The sequence below is a fragment of the Coenobita brevimanus genome, chromosome 65, assembly GCF_032717465.1.
Source record: "Coenobita brevimanus isolate Jiangsu-jjx chromosome 65, ASM3271746v2, whole genome shotgun sequence".
Lineage (NCBI taxonomy): Eukaryota > Metazoa > Arthropoda > Malacostraca > Decapoda > Coenobitidae > Coenobita > Coenobita brevimanus.
Window position 1 is genome coordinate 24,351,889 of NC_137018.1, and position 18,503 is coordinate 24,370,391.

General features: G+C 43.9%; 1 protein-coding gene across 1 annotated transcript in view; it reads right to left on the bottom strand.

Annotated features, from left to right (window-relative positions):
* Positions 1–18,503, bottom strand: part of LOC145404950 (kelch-like protein 5) — a 245,665-nt gene that overhangs the window by 47,028 nt on the left and 180,134 nt on the right. Inside the window, exon 7 of the mRNA XM_080276456.1 lies at positions 879–1,103. Coding sequence (XP_080132582.1) covers positions 879–1,103 — 225 coding nt within the window. The remainder of the gene's footprint in view (positions 1–878; positions 1,104–18,503) is intronic.

Here is an 18,503-nt window from a genome sequence, read left to right on the forward strand (position 1 = left end):
TCAGCACTGAAAGGAAAATCTAATAATGTTTTCATTATAGTGGCAAGTTTTCTGTTTTATTCTTGCTGGAAAGATCAGCCCACAAAGGACCTTTTATAACAAAAGTCTTAACCCCATCAGCACTTATAATGACATTTCATTTATTTTGCTCCTGCTATAGCCTTCAGACCCTCTTAATCAGCTTTAAAAGATAAAATTAATTAACCTAAAAAGTGTTCCTTTGGAATTTTATGACACCCCCTCCAGGTGCAAAAACACATCAAAACAATGATTTGCTCCAATCTCATTTTTTTGTCTTACAGAATGAAAGAGCATATCAAACTGGGTTCAGGAATATATTTTGTTGGCTCTCAAGAGCCCTGCAGCACTTGCAGCACAAGCCTCGTGAAAGGCCTGTGGCACCTTATGGGTTAATTAATTAAAAATGACTCTTGAACAGAATGGGTTTGTAACATTATTTATTACCCTACTCACTGTGATAATGCCTTTTACGATTCATCCTTAATACCTACATATAATTTTAGTCAACTTAAGGAAAAGACTCTCATACTGAAGAGGTTAAATGAGGGTATCAGAAGGTAGGAAGATTCAGCAAGGTGTAAGATAAATTGATAAGAACCAGCATATACTGACAAGTTGGGCAGCAGAGAGAGAGAGAGAGAGAGAGAGAGAGAGAGAGAGAGAGAGACACACACACACACACACACACACACACACACACACACACACACACAGACAAACACACAGACAGACAGACACACGGACAGACAGACAGATCAGATCAGAAGACAAATACTGTAATAACTGAAGAACAGGACTGTACAAAATCCTAATAATGACTGAATAGCATGAGAACAGGGACAGCAAACATACAGTACCTAAGCCATGCCTGTGTGTGGACATAGGAGGGAGTGGTGTCCAGGCCTGGGTATTGGGGTCCCATGCTTCAGCAGTGTTCAGAGTCTTGAGTCCATCACGACCACCAATCACCAGAAGCCGCCCCTCCACCACCGCCACACCACACTGCAACCGACGTCCTGTCATGGCACCGGCACCACGCCATGTATCAGTCCGCAGATTGTACATTTCAATACCAGTTGACCCTGAAGTGAGAGTTACTTTACCTTAAGAAAAGGTAAAGACAAACTGATGGCATGTGTTGCTTGGCAACATGCTCATCTCCATAACATACAATAATTCATTATTCGAACTTTAGGAGCACAACACAGGTTACCAGAACCACAAGAGAGTCTGCAAAGTTTCTCCAGCTGGAGGATCCATGATGGATTCTGCCTGCTTTGCTGTCATTAGGAAGTGTGGCACAAATTGTGTTGCTTGCCAGGGTGGTGATCACTTCACAAGGCTAGCCATTATGGTTCGTAATAACAGTTAACATGTTATTGAAAAATGCCTTGTTTCAAGGTAATAAACACTCTAAAATCTTAAAGTAAGAGATGGTTGTATATACACCCAAACAAAAATTATTCGGCACTCCTACAGCATGTATCATTCTGAAATATGGATGAAGCATTGTGATATGTGGGGGATTCTGTAAGTATACGAGCAAATATTATCTTTGGTAATTATTAGAACTCAAAATTACAAAAAGATTCACTTATTTGGTGGTATATGATTTGAGGCACCACATTAATAGACTCATGTGTGTTTGTGGAAGTTGCTCATTTTCACAATCGTCATACCCAAAGGTGCCAATACTTTTCTGGGAAGGTGTACAAGGTGGTAAATAAATGCTATGAAAGTAAATAATCAGAATATTTCACTACCACAGAAAAAAAACCAATCACTTACCTTTAACGTTTTGGGGATAATTATGTTTAAATTATGTAAAATTCACACTGTAACTGAACAAAAAATACAACCTTTGCATTAAGGAGAGGTCAACGTACAGCGTAAGTCTGTGCCTATTTGTCAGAGTGACATAAGAGAATATATATACATTAATCCCTTTAATATCCGGACGCCCAATAATCGGACTCCCTAAAGTCCCGATATTTTGGGCCCGGGCCTTAAAAAAAAAAAAAAAAAAAAAAGACATTTATACCCATGGGGGTAGGGGGGTTTTCAAGAATACTCCCCCAGAATCCCTGCTTGTCATAAAAGGCGACTAAAAGGGTTGGCGGAGGGTTAGTGCCCCTCCCCAGAAAACAACTAACTAAACAAACAAACAAGAAGCCTCAGACAAGGACTGACCAAACGATGACGACCCAGGACCGGACAAAGGACTTGGTAATGAGTACATGGAATGTAAGAGGAGCGAATGATGAGGTGAAAGAGAGAGAGATTGTCCAGGTGCTTGAAGGTGCGAAAGTGGATGTATGTGGAATAACTGAAACAAAATGGAGAGGAGAAAGTGTGAGAGAATGGGAGTATGGATGGGGTATATGTGCAGGAGTAGATGAGAATGAGAGGGCAAAGGAAGGAGTGTGTATAGCTGTGAGTAAAAGATGGAAGAAGAGCATAAGACAGTATGGATCAGCTGGGTCAAGGATTGTGTGGGTAAAGTTGAAAGTTGGAATACAAATGTGGGCGATTGTGTGTGTGTATGCGCTAACGCAAGATCGTGCTAGAAGAGTGAGAGAAGAGTTCTGGACAAATGTGGAAGTGTGCATGGAAAAGTTTGGAAGGAATGAGAGAGTGTTTTTGATTGGTGATATGAATGGTAAAGTTGGTAATGTGAAGGTGGATGGAATAGTTGGCGAGTGGGGTGTGCCTGCCGAGATAGATGAGAATGAAAGTGCGTTAGTGGACATTTGTGCTGGGAGGGGGTTGGTGATAGCCAATACCCTCTTCAGGCATAAAATGATCCACAGGTATACATGGCGAGTGATGAGAAGGGTGGGTGGTGAACTGAATGAAAGGAAGGCAATGATTGATTGTGTGTGTGTGGATGAAAGGATGTGAAGATGTGTAAAGGATGCAAGAGTGTATAGAGGATGGGGGAGTGGACTTTCTGACCACTACTTGGTGGTGGCCAGAATTAGGATGCAAGTGAGATGGAGGAATAGAAGAAGGGAAAGACGAGAGGAAGGAGTAGTTGCAAGGAGAGTGGAAAGGTAACAAGAGGATGAGAAAAAGGCAGAGTATAAGAGAGAAGTGGAAGAACGATTGGGCAAATATGAATTGGAGCAGATGGGAGACGTGGAAGGTGTGTGTAAGATATTTACAGAAGAAATATGTGCAGCATGTGATGTGGTGTGTGGAAGGAAGAGAAGGCGGAGGGGGGTGCAAGGAACAGCGTGGTGGACTGAAGAGGTGAAAAAGGCTGTGGCACAAAAGAAGAAAGCATACAATGAATGGGTGAGAAATAGGGGCGTGGAAGAAGTTGAGAGGCGGAAGAGAGAGTTATATGTGGAAAGGAAGAGAGAGGTGAAAAGATTAGTAAGAGAGAGTAAGAAGAGAGTGGATGAGGAATCTGGAGGGAATTTGAGTGTAAAGTGGAGGGACTGTAAGAAAATGTTCTGGAGAGAAGTGAAAAGAGTAAGACAGGGTGGAAGTGAAGTTAGCAGGGGAGTGAAAGATAAAAATGGTAGATTACTAGTGGAGAAGGGAGAAAAAGTGAGCAGATGGAGAGAACACTTTAAGGAATTGTTGAACGTAGAGGATGGAAGTAATGCAAGTATAAGTGGCTGGGGAATGGCTGGGAGAAAGAGGGAGGTGAGAAGACAGGAAGAAATCAGTAGGACAGAAGTTGTGGAAGCAATGAAGAAAGTTAAATCGGGGAAAGCCCCAGGAATTGATGGAGTGTGTGGTGAAATGCTGAAGCATGGGGGAGAGATAGTAGTAGAATGGATGTGGAAGATGTGCAGATTGGCCTGGGAGGAAGGTAGAGTCCCGGAGGATTGGAAGTCAGGTATAATTATTCCCTTGTACAAAGGAAAAGGGGAAAAAGAAGTGTGTGGTAATCATAGGGGCATTTGTCTTCTTAGTATAATAGGAAAAGTGTATGGCAGGATACTTATAGACAGAGTTAGAGAAAGAACAGAGAAATTAGTTGGAGAAGAACAGGGAGGCTTTAGGAAGGGAAGAGGTTGTGTAGATCAGATATTCATTCTTAGATCTTTAGTGGAAAAGTTTCTAGAGAAGGGAAAGAAGTTGTATGCGGCTTTCATGGATTTGGAGAAAGCATATGACAAGGTGGATAGACAAGGATTGTGGAAAGTGTTAAGAATATATGGAGTAGATGGGAAGTTGTTGAATGCTGTGAAGAGTATGTACGATGATGCGAAGGCTGCAGTGCGTGTGGATGGTGAACTACGTGAATTTTTCTCTTTGAAAGTTGGTTTGAAACAGGGATGTGTCATGTCTCCATGGTTGTTCAATCTGTACATGGATGGGGTAATAAAAGAGGTACAAGGTAGGGTAGTGGATGTTGGAGTGGCCCTGGTGAGAGAGGATAGTGTTTGGAAACTCCCTGTACTGTTGTTTGCAGATGATACTGTGTTGTTGAGTGAAGACGAAGGGGAGCTGCAAGGCTTGGTGGATGAGTTTGAGAGAGTGTGTAAGAAACGGAACCTAAAGGTGAATGTAGGGAAGAGTAAAGTGATGGTCTTTGAGAGAGGTGAAGTTAGTGAATATACAGCGAGGTTAGATGGTGAGGAATTGGAAAATGTGAGTACGTTTAAGTATTTGGGTAGTGTGATGAGTAAGGATGGAGGTTTGGAGGGTGAAGTGCTTGAAAGGGTACAGCAGGGAAGAAAGGTTGCTGGTTCCTTGAAAGCGTGATAAGAAACAGGGAAGTGAGCATGGAAGTGAAAAAGTTACTACATGACAGTATTGTGATACCAACTCTAACGTACGGAAGTGAAGCTTGGACATTGTTGGAAGGACACAGGTCAAGAGTGAGAGCAGTGGAAATGAGTTATTTAAGAGGAGCCTGTGGAGTCACGTGGAGAGACAGGCTGACGAATGAGGATATAAAGGAGCGTTGTGGTGTGGATGCGGATGTGATAGGAAGCGTTATGAGGAACACACTGAGGTGGTTTGGCCATGTGGAGAGGATGGAGGGTGAAAGACTGATGAAGAGAGTGTATGTGAGTGAGGTGGAGGGGGGAAGAGGGAGGGGGAGGCCGAGGATGAGATGGAGGGATGGGGTGGAGAGGTATATGAGAGAGGGGGGTGTGAGTTGGGAGCAGGGCAGTGAAATGGCGGGGGACAGGGCGACTTGGAGGCGATTTGTTTGTGGCCACCCCAAACGGGACTGAGGCGTCTGGCAATAGATAGATAGACAGACATTTTTCAACCATACTTTGAAGTTGGCGCACGGCGCCAAACAGCAATGTTTTACGTGTGGCCCCTTGCTTCCTCCCCTCCCCAGTTACCGCCTAACTAAAATCCTGACTAGAAGCTCATCACAACGGATGCCGCACATGCTTGTTTTTGTGGATAAACAGTGAATATACTGCAATACCTCGCCACTAGACCATATGGGAATTTACAGTGTTGTGCAGTGTTAAGAAATTAGAATTCAGAGTGCAAAGGATTACCGTATTTCGCGGCATGTAAGACGCAGCATTGTGAAAGACGCACCCTAATTCTGGCAGGGCAGTTCTGTGAAAAAAAAGTTTGCCCCAACCAAGACTGCAGTAAGGTTTCTTGATAAAAGCCATTACCACACAGATACACACTCACCTTTCAGAATCTATTCATTACTGATCATCAGCCTTTGGTTTCTTTTTTTATATACAAAGAATGGTACAGGAAAAGAAAACAATGCCCCTTCTTGACAAAACGTGACTGATATGAGCCACTATCACTTAGATACAACACTCACCTTTCAGAATCTATTCAGTACTGCTCATCATCCTTTAGTTTCTTCTTTTATGTACAAAGAATGATACAGGAAAAGAGAAAACAAAACCCCATCTTAACAAAACGTGACTTCAAACCACGAGGCCATCTCAACTTTGTTGATAAAAATGTATCAGTAAACTGATCTAAACACTGTTTTTAATATTTTATGAATTTAAAACCACAAATGAAGTCAATAAACTCTATTCTTTCATTCACTGACGAAAACATAAAATACAATGAATGTTCACATCAGTTCATTTATCCTAAAAGAACCCCGTCATAGTCCACACCTGTTACGGAATTTCCTCACATTGCCTTGACTCAAGCACAATATCAGACGACTACCATCATTAATCATGCACTCTAACTAACCTGTAATTACCTCCACAAATAATATAAAAAGGCAGCACTTGTAAATACACAAATTACAATGTTTTACAACCAAAGTTCAATATAGCAAGGCTGCTTGGGAACAGGATAGACAGCTGTTTTTACTCTCTTCTCTCAGTATCACTCCTTCACTGTCAGCTATGTTTGCCTTGCAGCATCAACAATTAAAAATGTATGCTTCACTGATCATAATTTACTATAAACATTCATTTCAAAACATACTATGGTGAAAACATCCATTGTTACACCTTAGTAACACTGCTGCCTCCCAGTCGCTAGACAGCAGTCTCTACCCCTTCCTCTCAGTATCACTTCCTCACTGTCAGCGATGTTTCCCTTGCAGCATCAACAGTAAAAATACGTTCTTCACTGATCACAATTTACTAAAAACAGACATTCATCTCAAAACATGTCGAGAATGGTGAAACTATCTCTTAGCAACACTGCTGCATCCCAAGCGCTAGACAACTGGCTCAACCCTCTTCTCCCAGTATCACTCCCTTACTGTCAGCTGTTTTCCTTGCAGCATCAACAATTAAAAATGCATATTTCTCTTACCAGAATTTGCTAAAAACTGACATCCATCTCAAAACATTCGAGTACTGTGAAAACATCCATTTTTGGTCTTAACACTGCTGCCTCCTAGTCGCTATGGTACACACACACACATGTACACACCACATGCAACATTCGCTCACCTCTGAAACATTTACATCAGTCCGTTTTGGAGTACCCAGTGGCTTTATTATATGCCAAAAACATCAAAATGTATTTGGTTGTTCAATATAAATATCATCACTTAAGGACATGAAACATCTCAAACAATTTATTCATCCAAACATCGTCAGTGCAAGACTAAAGGTATACAGCACCATTGATCCTAAATTTTCCATGGTTGCATCTGTCATGATCACCTAAAACCTATATTCACTTCATATTACTGACATGGTGAAAATTTCACTCGTCTTCAAATCCTGAGAATTCATCACTACTTCCCCCGAGTCCTGAAGCATCACTGGAAGTCATCACCTCAGTCATCATCACTGTTTCAGTCACTTTCATACAGTAAATGGTCCTCAGTACCATCCATTGAATTGCTTATACCACACTTCATACGATTTTAACTTGGCAATCGTTTTAACTGAGCACAGGCGATATTCAGACTTGGGGCATTTGATACAGCCCACATTAACCTCCTCAGTACATGTTTCCTGAACTGAATAAAATCATATGGCGAGCATGAATAAACTACCCTATAAAATACATTGCAGGGCTGAAGGGATTATAATAAGCGGATTATCAGTTCCCTTGCCTGACTCTTCCCACTTCTACTTCCTTAACTACACCCACACCAAACTCTCACCTACACCTTAGGATTCTGGTCGTTTCGGCCGTAACGTCCAAAATGGCAAACGATTTTACAACCTAACCTAACCTAACAAATTTGGACGTTACGGCCTAAATGATCCCCATTGCCTATCATGAGAGCTTTGCTTAGGCAGCAGAGATGCAGAGAGTGAACGTTGTCAATCATTCTGATCGCTTCGTCTGCTAAGAATACAGCAGAAATGGCGGACGCTGATCTGAATGCCCGTCAGGCACTGCTATTTCAGATATTGCATCAGTTATGCTACTCAGTGAATTTTATCCTATTTTCATAACAAAATACTGCAATTGGGTGTGCCCTGAGTTGCATAGACATTGCTAAAGTACTTCACTTAGCTGAAAAAGTGAAGCTGTAACTTCGTTAGCTTGCTAGAGTAGGGTGTACGCTAGACACTAAACTGCTAAGTTGCTAAACCGCTAAACCCCTTGACGGTATTGGCCAGTTGAGCTGAAAACAATCCCGTGAATGCTTTGTGTTCTTGAACTTGCATGTTTTAATATCTGCTGCATATATACACTCACAAAATATCACAAAAGTAACTGACCTAATTAGGGTTACTGAATTTCCATACGTGACGAAAGTGTTTTGATGACTTGGCAGTTTCACTAGCCAGCATCTCTCCAGCATGATTGCTTTGCTAGTTAGTGAATGGACGGCAAGCAAAGTGGTCATGATTGCCTTTCAGAAGGTTAGCAGACAGTTCACCAGTGAGCATGTTAGCTTGCTAGAGTAGGGTGTACGCTAGACACTAAACTGCTAAGTTGCTAAACCGCTAAACCCCTTGACGGTGTTGGCCAGTTGAGCTGAAAACAAACCGTGAATGCTTTGTGTTTTTGAACTTGCGTGTTTTAATATCTGCCGCATATATACACTCACAAAATGTCACAAAAGTAACTGACCTAATTAGGGTTACTGTATTTCCATACGTGACGAAAGTCTGTTTTGATGACTTGGCAGTTTCACTAGCCAGCATCTCTCCAGTATGATTGCTTTCTCTCCAGTATGATTGCTTTGCTCGTTAGTGAATGGATGGCAAGCAAAGTGGTCATGATTGCCTTTCAGAAGGTTAGCAGACAGTTCACCAGTGATCATGTACGTTAGCTTGCTGGAATAGTGCGGATGCTAAACTGTTAAATTGCTAAACCGCTAAATATCTTCACGATGTTAGCCAGTTAAGCTGTAAACAAACCCGCGAAAGTTTTATGTGTTTCTGATCTCGGGTGTTTCTTAAATCTGCTGCATATACACACTAATGTATATTATTTTTAAAAATAAAATCAAGTCTGCATACTGTAGAAAACACCTGTGGTTGCTAAGCATTGAGATGATCATCTTTATAAGAGTTTCTTCTCAGTGAAGCCTAACTAACCTGCCTTAGTCTAACGTGCAGGACGCATGGGGATATTTTAAGGTAACTTTGAGACAAAAAAGTGCGTCTTATATGCCGCGAAATACGGTAAGTGCAGAATGGAAACTGGCAGTTGCAACTGGTGTGGCGCAAGTAAGAACAGAATGTGCAGTGTTAAACAACTATAATTCACAGTGCAAAGGATTAAGTGCAGTACAACACTGGATTACTGTACGTGCTTCAAGAACATTTTCACCACTCCCAGATCCTTAGAGGAGGCAGGTTAATCTTCATAATAGCCACAGACGTGTTATAAATACCCTGTACACTGCTCAATATTCTCCATACTCACTTCCAATTCCTCATCCTCTGGTTCCTTTTCATTTATTTCATGCTTTCTGTCCCTTATTTGTGTGAACAGCGTCTTAAACAGGTGCTATGCATGTCCAGTAGGGAGTTATGTAGGTGGTTTTCTGAGTTAGGCTGGGTTAAGGTTCATAAGTACCTGTCCAGGAGGCATTTTTCCCAGTGTCCGGACAAACCCACTTTCTGGACATGCCTTTGACGCTATTACATCGGATAATGAAGGGATTACTGTATAAACCTGGGTCCCAATTAGCGCATAATCAAACAGAACGATTCCCAAATAGTGCGAGCTGTCACTTAACATCTACAAATGTCTGAAACTAACAATGCTGATGAAGCCACCACAGCAGAAGATGTGATTACTGCAGCATCTATCGACAAAGCATTACAGGAGGTGAAACAAAAGAAGGTTACACCAATGCCAGCAACACCAGAAGAACCCTCCATGATGCAGATCAGCCAAATCTTGGCTGCTGTAGATGTTTTAACCCTTTGGCTGTGGCGGCTGTGACGACAACTGACTGAATGTGCTCAGTGAGGAGAAATAGGTAAAAAATTTTGTGTTTTCAACTTGTGTTTTATTCCACTTATCCTTAATCATGAGAGCTAAAATTTCTGCCAGACAAACATCAATAAATCTACTGTCGTTTGCAACAAACTGCATGTCCATAGGCACTTCAAGCCTGGAGAACGATTTGAGAAAATACAAGGTGTGTTTTGACCGTCTGATGAAGGAAATTGCCCAAGGAGGCAGAAATTTCCATCAAACCACATGATTTTCTCCATACAAAATACGGTTACTACCACGTTATCTCATCACAATAAAGACAATAATAATAAAAATAAAATGCTTCTAGCCAGTCTTGTAAGATTTTATTATGATTATTCCACAGTGTTTATGCTAGACTAATGCGAAACAGTAGCGAAGTGAGGAAAAATCATTACAAACTTTATCATACTTAATGAATGACATTTATTACCACTTACTTTTAAAAAACTTACTGATATAATGCCACGAGTAATTTCATAGCATTGCTGCAGAGTTTGCAACTGCAAAAATATTCACTAGCTAATGTGCTTAGCATAAGACTTCTCTGATTATCACAAAATTATCACTAAATCACTTGTACTATATCACAATAACTCACAACAGCCACTCTCGTATGATTTCAGTGCGATTTGGGAGCATATTACTTCATATTATTTATGAGAGAGGGAGGTGAGGCAGCAAACCACTTTTGACCAGCTCATAGTGGGTATGTGTACATGTGTGCGTGTATGTACAAATAGTATACTATTATTTAGTACCAGGGTAATTATGATGACCCAGGACCGGACAAAGGACTTGGTAATGGCTACGTGGAATATAAGAGGAGCGAATGATGAGATGAAAGAGAGACAGATTGTCCAGGTGCTTGAGGGTGGAAAAGTGGATGTATGTGGAATGACTGAAACAAAATGGAGAGGAGAAAGTGTGAGAGAATGGGAGTATGGATGGGGTATATGTGCAGGAGTAGGTGAGAATGGGAGGGCAAAGGAAGGAGTATGAATAGTTGTGAGTAAAAGATGGAAGAAGAGCATAAGATAGTATGAATCAGTTGGGTCAAGGATTGTGTGGGTAAAACTGAAAGTTGGAATACCAATGTGGCAATTGTGTGTGTGTATGCGCCAACGCAAGATCGTGCTAGCAGAGTGAGAGAAGAGTTCTGGACAAATGTGGAAGTGTGCATGGAAAAGTGTGGGAGGAATGACAGAGTGTTTTTGATCGGTGATATGAATGGTAAAGTAGAGAATGTGAAGGTGGATGGAATAGTTGGTGAGTGGGGTGTGCCTGCTGAGACAGATGAGAATGGTAGTGCGTTAGTGGACATTTGTGCTGGGAGGGGGTTGGTGATAGCCAATACCCTCTTCAGGCATAAAATGAACCACAGGTATACATGGCGAGTGATGAGAAGGGTGGGTGGTGAACAGAATGAAAGGAAGGCAATGATTGATTATGTGTGTGTGGATGAAAGGATGCGAAGATGTGTAATGGATGCAAGAGCATATAGAGGTTGGGGGAGTGGACTTTCTGACCACTACTTGGTGGTGGCCAGAATTAGGATACAAGTAAGATGGAGGAATAGAAGAAGGGAAAGACGAGAGGAAGGAGTAGTTGCAAGGAGAGTGGAAACGTTACAAGAGGATGAGAAAAGGCAGAGTATAAGAGAGAAGTGGAGGAACGAATGGGCAAATATGAATTGGAGCAGATGGGGGACGTGGAAGGTGTGTGTGGATATTTACAGAAGAAATATGTGCAGCATGTGATGTGGTGTGTGGGAGGAAGAGAAGACGGAGGGAGGTGCAAGGAACAGCGTGGTGGAGTGAAGAGGTGAGACAGGCTGTGGCACAAAAGAAGAAAGCATACAATGAATGGATGAGAAATAGGGGCGTGGAAGAAGTTGAGAGGCGGAAGAGAGAGTTATATGTATAGAGAGAGAGAGAGAGAGAGGTGAAAAGATTAGTAAGAGAGAGTAAGAAGAGAGTGGATGAGGAATTTGGAAGGAATTTGGGTGTAAAGTGGAGGGACTGTAAGAAGATGTTCTGGAAAGAGGTGAAGAGAGTAAGACAGGGTGGAAGTGAGGTTAGCAGGGGAGTGAAAGATAAAAATGGTAGATTACTAGTGGAGAAGGGAGAAAAAGTGAGCAGATGGAGAGAACACTTTAAGGAATTGTTGAACATACAGGATGGAAGTAATGCGAGTATAAGTGGCTGGGGAATGGCTGGGAGAAGGAGGGAGGTGAGAAGACAGGAAGGAATCAGTAGGACAGAAGTTGTGGAACCAATGAAGAAAATTAAACTGGGGAAAGCCCCAGGAATTGATGGAGTGTGTGGTGAAATGCTGAAGCATGGGGGAGAGATAGTAGTAGAATGAATGTGGAAGATGTACAGATTGGCCTGGGAGGAAGGTAGAGTCCCGGAGGATTGGAAGCCAGGTATAATTATTCCCTTGTACAATGGAAAAGGGGAAAAAGAAGTGTGTGGTAATCATAGGGGCATTTGTCTTCTTAGTATAATAGGAAAAGTGTATGGTAGGATACTTATTGACAGAGTTAGAGAAAGAACAGAGGAATTAGTTGGAGAAGAACATGGAGGCTTTAGGAAGGGAAGAGGTTGTGTAGATCAGATATTCATTCTTAGATCTTTAGTGGAAAAGTTTCTAGAGAAGGGAAAGAAGTTGTCTGTGGCTTTCATGGATTTGGAGAAAGCATATGACAGGGTGGATAGATAAGGATTGTGGAAAGTATTAAGAATATATGGAGTAGATGGAAAGTTGTTGAATGCTGTGAAGAGTATGTATGATGGTGCTAAGGCTGCAGTGCGTGTGGATGGTGAATTAAGTGAATTTTTCTCTTTGGAGGTTGGGTTGAAACAGGGATGTGTCATGTCTCCATGGTTGTTCAATCTGTACATGGATGGGGTAATAAAAAAGGTACAAGGTAGGGTAGTGGATGTTAGAGTGGCCCTGGTGAGAGAGGATAGTGTTTGGACACTCCCTGTACTGTTGTTTGCAGATGATACTGTGTTGTTGAGTGAAGACGAAGGGGAGCTGCAAGGCTTGGTGGATGAGTTTGGGAGAGTGTGCAAGAAACGGAATCTAAAGGTGAATGTAGGGAAGAGTAAAGTGATGGTCTTTGAGAGAGGTGAAGTCAGTGAATGTACAGCGAGGTTGGATGGTGAGGAATTGGAAAATGTGAGTACGTTTAAGTACTTGGGTAGTGTGATGAGTAAGGATGGAGGTTTGGAGGGTGAAGTGCTTGAAAGGGTACAGCAGGGAAGAAAGGTTGCTGGTTCTTTGAAAGCAGTGATAAGAAACAGGGAAGTGAGCATGGAAGTGAAAAAGTTATTACATGACAGTATTGTGATACCAACTCTAACGTATGGAAGTGAAGCTTGGACATTGTTGGAAGGACACAAGTCAAGAGTGAGAGCAGTGGAAATGAGTTATTTAAGAGGAACCTGTGGAGTCACATGGAGAGACGGGCTGACGAATGAGGATATAAAGGAGCGTTGTGGTGTGAATGTGGATATGATAGGAATTGTTATGAGGAACACACTGAGGTGGTTTGGCCATGTGGAGAGGATGAAGGGTGAAAGACTGACGAAGAAAGTGTATGTGAGTGAGGTGGAGGGGGGAAGAGGGAGGGGGAGGCCAAGGATGAGATGGAGGGATGGGGTGGAGAGGTATATGAGAGAGGGGGGTGTGAGTTGGGAGCAGGGCAGTGAAATGCCGGGGGACAGGACAACGTGGAGGCGATTTGTATATGACCACCCCAAATGGGATTGAGGCGTCTGGCAATAGATAGATAGATAGATAAAAGTTTATCCCCTAATGTTGGAGTTATTCATCCACGAAATGAATTTTTCCCCATAAGTTATGTGTATCAATTAGTGCGATATCAAATAGAGAGCGCTCGCACATCCACCATAAAGGTGCATCAATTTGGACCATATATAAGTAATCCCTCCAATATCCGACGTAATAGAGCCATAGGCAGGTCCGGATAGTGGTCCTGTCCGGATATTGGGCCCCAGCTTATGGACTTGTACTTATGGACCCTAACTCAGAGAAACACCTATACAACTCCCTCTGGACATGCATAGCACCTATTTAAGACCCAAATCACACTAATAAGGCACATAAAAGACTGAAATAAATGCAAAAGAAGCATAAAATGAGGTTTTCGAGATAGGTTCATACAATATTCAACATTCTGGGTAATTAACAAGTCCCTGGCTCCTGGACTGGTACTTATGGACCCTAACCTAGCCTAACTCAGAAAAACACCTTCCTACTGCACATGCATAGCTCCTAACACCCTAGTCACACCAATAAAGGACATTGAAGAGTGAAATGAGGTGTTTGAGGTAAGTATAGTAAGGAAAAAAGTACAGTATGAAACATTCTGCCTACTGACAGCAAGTCCGTGGCCATCTCGATGAATAACTGCCTCCTCTCGGACTCTGACAATAAGAAGGATTTCCTGAAGCACTTGCAGTACACTGTTCATGAAGTCTTGCACTGAACTTAGTCAATCGCACTCAGAAGTCCGTTCTCTTCACAGTGCGCACTCTTGTCTAACTTATGCTCCATTGTAACTTACTAAGTGTTGCACTCTCCACTTTAACTTTTCCCACCCTTCTAACCATTTTCTAAAGCAAAAACAAACAAGTCTATTTATGTTAAATGTTGTTCAAAAATTGTCTTCTCACTCACAACTGTAAATCCTTAACACAACACTCTTTTTTTCGCGGCACAACACTGTAAATTCCCGTGTTGTCTAGTGGAGAAGTTCTTGCTGTTTAATCACTGTCAGAATCCGAGAGTATTACTGGCAGGTGACCCAGGGGTGCGTCACTGGGTCGTGGTGATGGCGTACCCACTGCAGACGACTCTGAAGATAGACGCGAACTCACGTCGAGCGGTGACTCCATCGTGGCTGATGTGCTGGGCTGTGGCTCAGAGCATGAGGGCCTGTCTTGGGGAGGCAACAGTGTGGAGCCAGGGCTGGGCACAGCTGGGGTCACAGGCCTGAAAAAACTGTCAATCATTGATTGACGCAAGGAACAACGATTCTGACGATTGATGGTGCGCTGCTCATAAGCACGCACTTCCTCCATAAGTCCCAAGGGCCCCATCTCCCTGTCACAGTCCGGGTGTTCCAGGTAGTCGAGAACGAACTCTAGGTGTTCCCGGGGATGGCTGGAGTAGTGTCATGCTGAGAGGAGTCCGCATCATTGTCGCCATCCTCGTCAGAAACTTCAAGCTGGGTACTGAGACCTGCAACTGAAGATGCGATCTTGATATCAGACAATGTCTGATACCCAGGATCGCCCTCGTCGTCATCCAGCCACTCATGCACATCGTCCATGTCAACATCATCGCCATGCGTACGTAGACGTGCATGGAAGTCATCCACGTCTAACCCTAGAAAATCGTACTTCACATCTGTTCCGAGAAGCAGATGAGACCAACCATTTTCTAGAGTCTTGACAGGGACTTCCTTCCATGCACTGGCCCAGTTGTAGATTGCAGACTTGATGTTGTAGCGGCAAAGGTTTTCCAAAGTCCGCTGGCCTCGCGTGTCCCGTCCCTCCCTGCGCTCGTCCTCGTCCTCGAGAACAACCATCACCTCGTCCAGGAACTTCCTTCGGTATAGGCGCTTTGTTGCCATGATCACTCCTTGGTCTATTGGTTGGATGAGAGCAGTCGTATTAGGTGCCAGAAACATGCACCTAATCCGGTCATTCTCAGCCACCAAGTCCTTGTCGCAAGGGTTGGCAGGTGCATTGTCGAGGAGAAGGAGGGCCTTTACCTGGTCGCGCGGGATTCCCAGTGTCTTCGTCTGGTAATGTAAGACCTCCTTGACGAAGTGGCGGTGGAACCAGTCTTTGAAGATCTGGGCTGTAAACCATGCCTTCAAAGAATGGTACCAGATGACAGGAAGGACATCCATCACCCCACAAAGACAACGAGGCTGCTTTGCACAGCCAACAATAATGAGCTTAAGCCGGTGCATGCCGTTAGCATTGGCACAACACAAAGCAGATATCCGTTGCTTGGAGAGCTTGCGGCCAGGTACACGCTTCTCCGTCTCCTCGGCTAGAATGTTCGTTGGCAAAGAACGATAGAATAAACCAGTTTCGTCAGCATTGTAGACTTGATTGAGAGTGAGGCCCTCCCTGTTGATCAAGCACTTCACCTTGTGCCGAAACTCCTCTACTCCATCCTCGTTAGCGTCCAAAGCTTCGCCATGAGCTTTACAGTTGGTAAGGCCATTCTGTAACTTGAATGCGAAGAGCCAACCCTCGGATGCCTTGAAGTCTAGGGCGTCGTGAAGCCTGGCGAACTTCTCAGCAGCAGCCTTCAACTCCATACCACATACCACCACACCAGCAGCACGTTGCTGTCGATACCAAATCAACGTGGAGCGGTCGACTTCAGCAAACTTGGGAGTAAACATCACCTTCCTCTCACGTTGCGTTTGCTTCTCGACGAGAAGTCAGCCGTGTACTGCATGAGTTTGTCTCGGGATCTCTTGATATCGAACAAAGTAGATCGGGCCAGGTTGAACTCGCGGAGGATGCGGAAAGAAAACCACCCCGCATCTACTTTCTCCAATATCTCCCATTTCTTCTCCAAAGTCAACACCACTCTCTTCCTCTTCTCAGGCGGCGGGGCCATCATCACACACACAAAGGAGAGGGACGAGAGTAGCAGGAGTGCCTGCAGCAGGTAAGGCACCACCACAAAAGTGAGCACGTGAGCAGCCATGATGACGAGCGTGCACTCGCGACGAGAGACAGCTGGAAAGTGGGGAGGATGCAGCGGCGCTCTATCGGACGTCGGAGGAAGGACGCGCCACAACAAAGCTGTCCCGTGCCGCGCACACCAAGTTTAAATTACAGGCAGGATTTTTTCTTTTTTTTTTTTTTTTTTGCGGTTTTCGGACCATTTTGGGAATATTGGATCCCGGGACGATTATGTCCGGTTAGTGGGGATGTTCGGATATTGGCCGTTCGGATATTAGAGGGATTACTTATATATATATATATATATATATATATATATATATATATATATATAGTAATCACTCTAATATCCGGACGCCCAATAACCGAACATCCCCACTAACCAAACCTTATCGTCCTGGGATCAAACATTCCCAAAATGGTCTGGGAAAAAAAAAAAAAAAAAAAAAAAAAATCGATTTTTTTTTTTGCCGTCCGTAATTTGAACTTGCCACGCGCGCCGCGTGAGAGCATTGTTTTGGTGCGTTATTCCTCCGACGTCCGATAGAGCGCCGCTGCATCCTCCCCACTTCCCGCCTGTCTCTCACCGCGACTGGACCTACGCTCTTCGCAATGGCTGCCCACGTGCTTGCTTTTGTGGTGGTGCCGTACTTGCTGCAAGGCCTCCTGCTGCTCTCTGCCCTCCTCTTAGTGTGTGTGATGATGGCCCCGCCACCTGAGAAAAGGAAGAGAGTGGTGTTGACTCTGGAGAAGAAATGGGAGATATTGGAGAAAGTTGATGCGGGTTGGTCTTCTTCACGCATTCTCCGCGAGTTTAACCTGGCCCGGTAGACTTTGTTCGATATCAAACGTTCCCGAGACAAACTCATGCAGTACACGGCTGACTTCTCGTCGAGAAGCAAACGCAACGTGGAAAGGAAGGTTATGTTTACCCCCAAGTTTGCAGAAATCGACCGATCCACGTTGATTTGGTACCGACAGCAACTTGCAGCTGGTGTGATGGTACGTGGAACGGAGCTGAAGGCTGCTGCTGAGAAGTTTGCAAGGCTTCACGACGCCCTAGACTTCAAGGCATCCGAGGGTTGGCTCTTCGCGTTCAAGTTGCGACATGGCCTTACTAACTGTAAAGCACATGGCGAAGCATTGGACGCTAACGAGGATGGAGTTGACGAGTTTCGGCACAAGGTGAAAGGCTTGATCGACAGGGAGGGCCTCACTCTTGGTCAAGTCTATAACGCAGACGAAACTGGCCTATTCTATCGCTCGGTGCCAACGAACACTCTAGCCGATGAGACGGAGAAGTGTGTACCTGGCCGCAAGCTTTCTAAGGAACGGATATCTGCTTTGTGTTGTGCCAGTGCTAACGGCATGCACCGGCTAAAGCCCATTATTGTTGGCCGTGCAAAGCAGCCTCGGTGCCTTCATGGGGTGATGGATGTCCTTCCTGTCGTATGGTACCATTCTTTGAAAGCATGGTTCACAGCTGTGATTTTCAAAGACTGGTTTCACCGTCACTTCGTCAAGGAGGTGATACATTACCAGACGAAGACACTGGGAATTCCGCAAGACCAGGTAAAGGCCCTCCTTCTCCTCGACAATGCACCTGCCCACCCGTGCGACAAGGACTTGGTTGCTGAGAATGGCCGTATTAGGTGCATGTTTCTGCCACCTAATACGACTGCTCTCATTCACCCCATGGACCAAGGAGTGATCGTGGCAACAAAGCGCCTGTACCGTCGGAAGTTCCTGGACGAGGTGATAGTTGTTCTCGAGGACGAGGACGAGCGCAGGGAAGGATGTGACACTCGAGGCAAGCGGACTTTGGAAAACCTTCGCCGCTACAACATCAAGTCTGCGCTGTACAACTGGGCTAGTGCATGGAAGGAAGTCCCTGTGAAAACTCTTGAA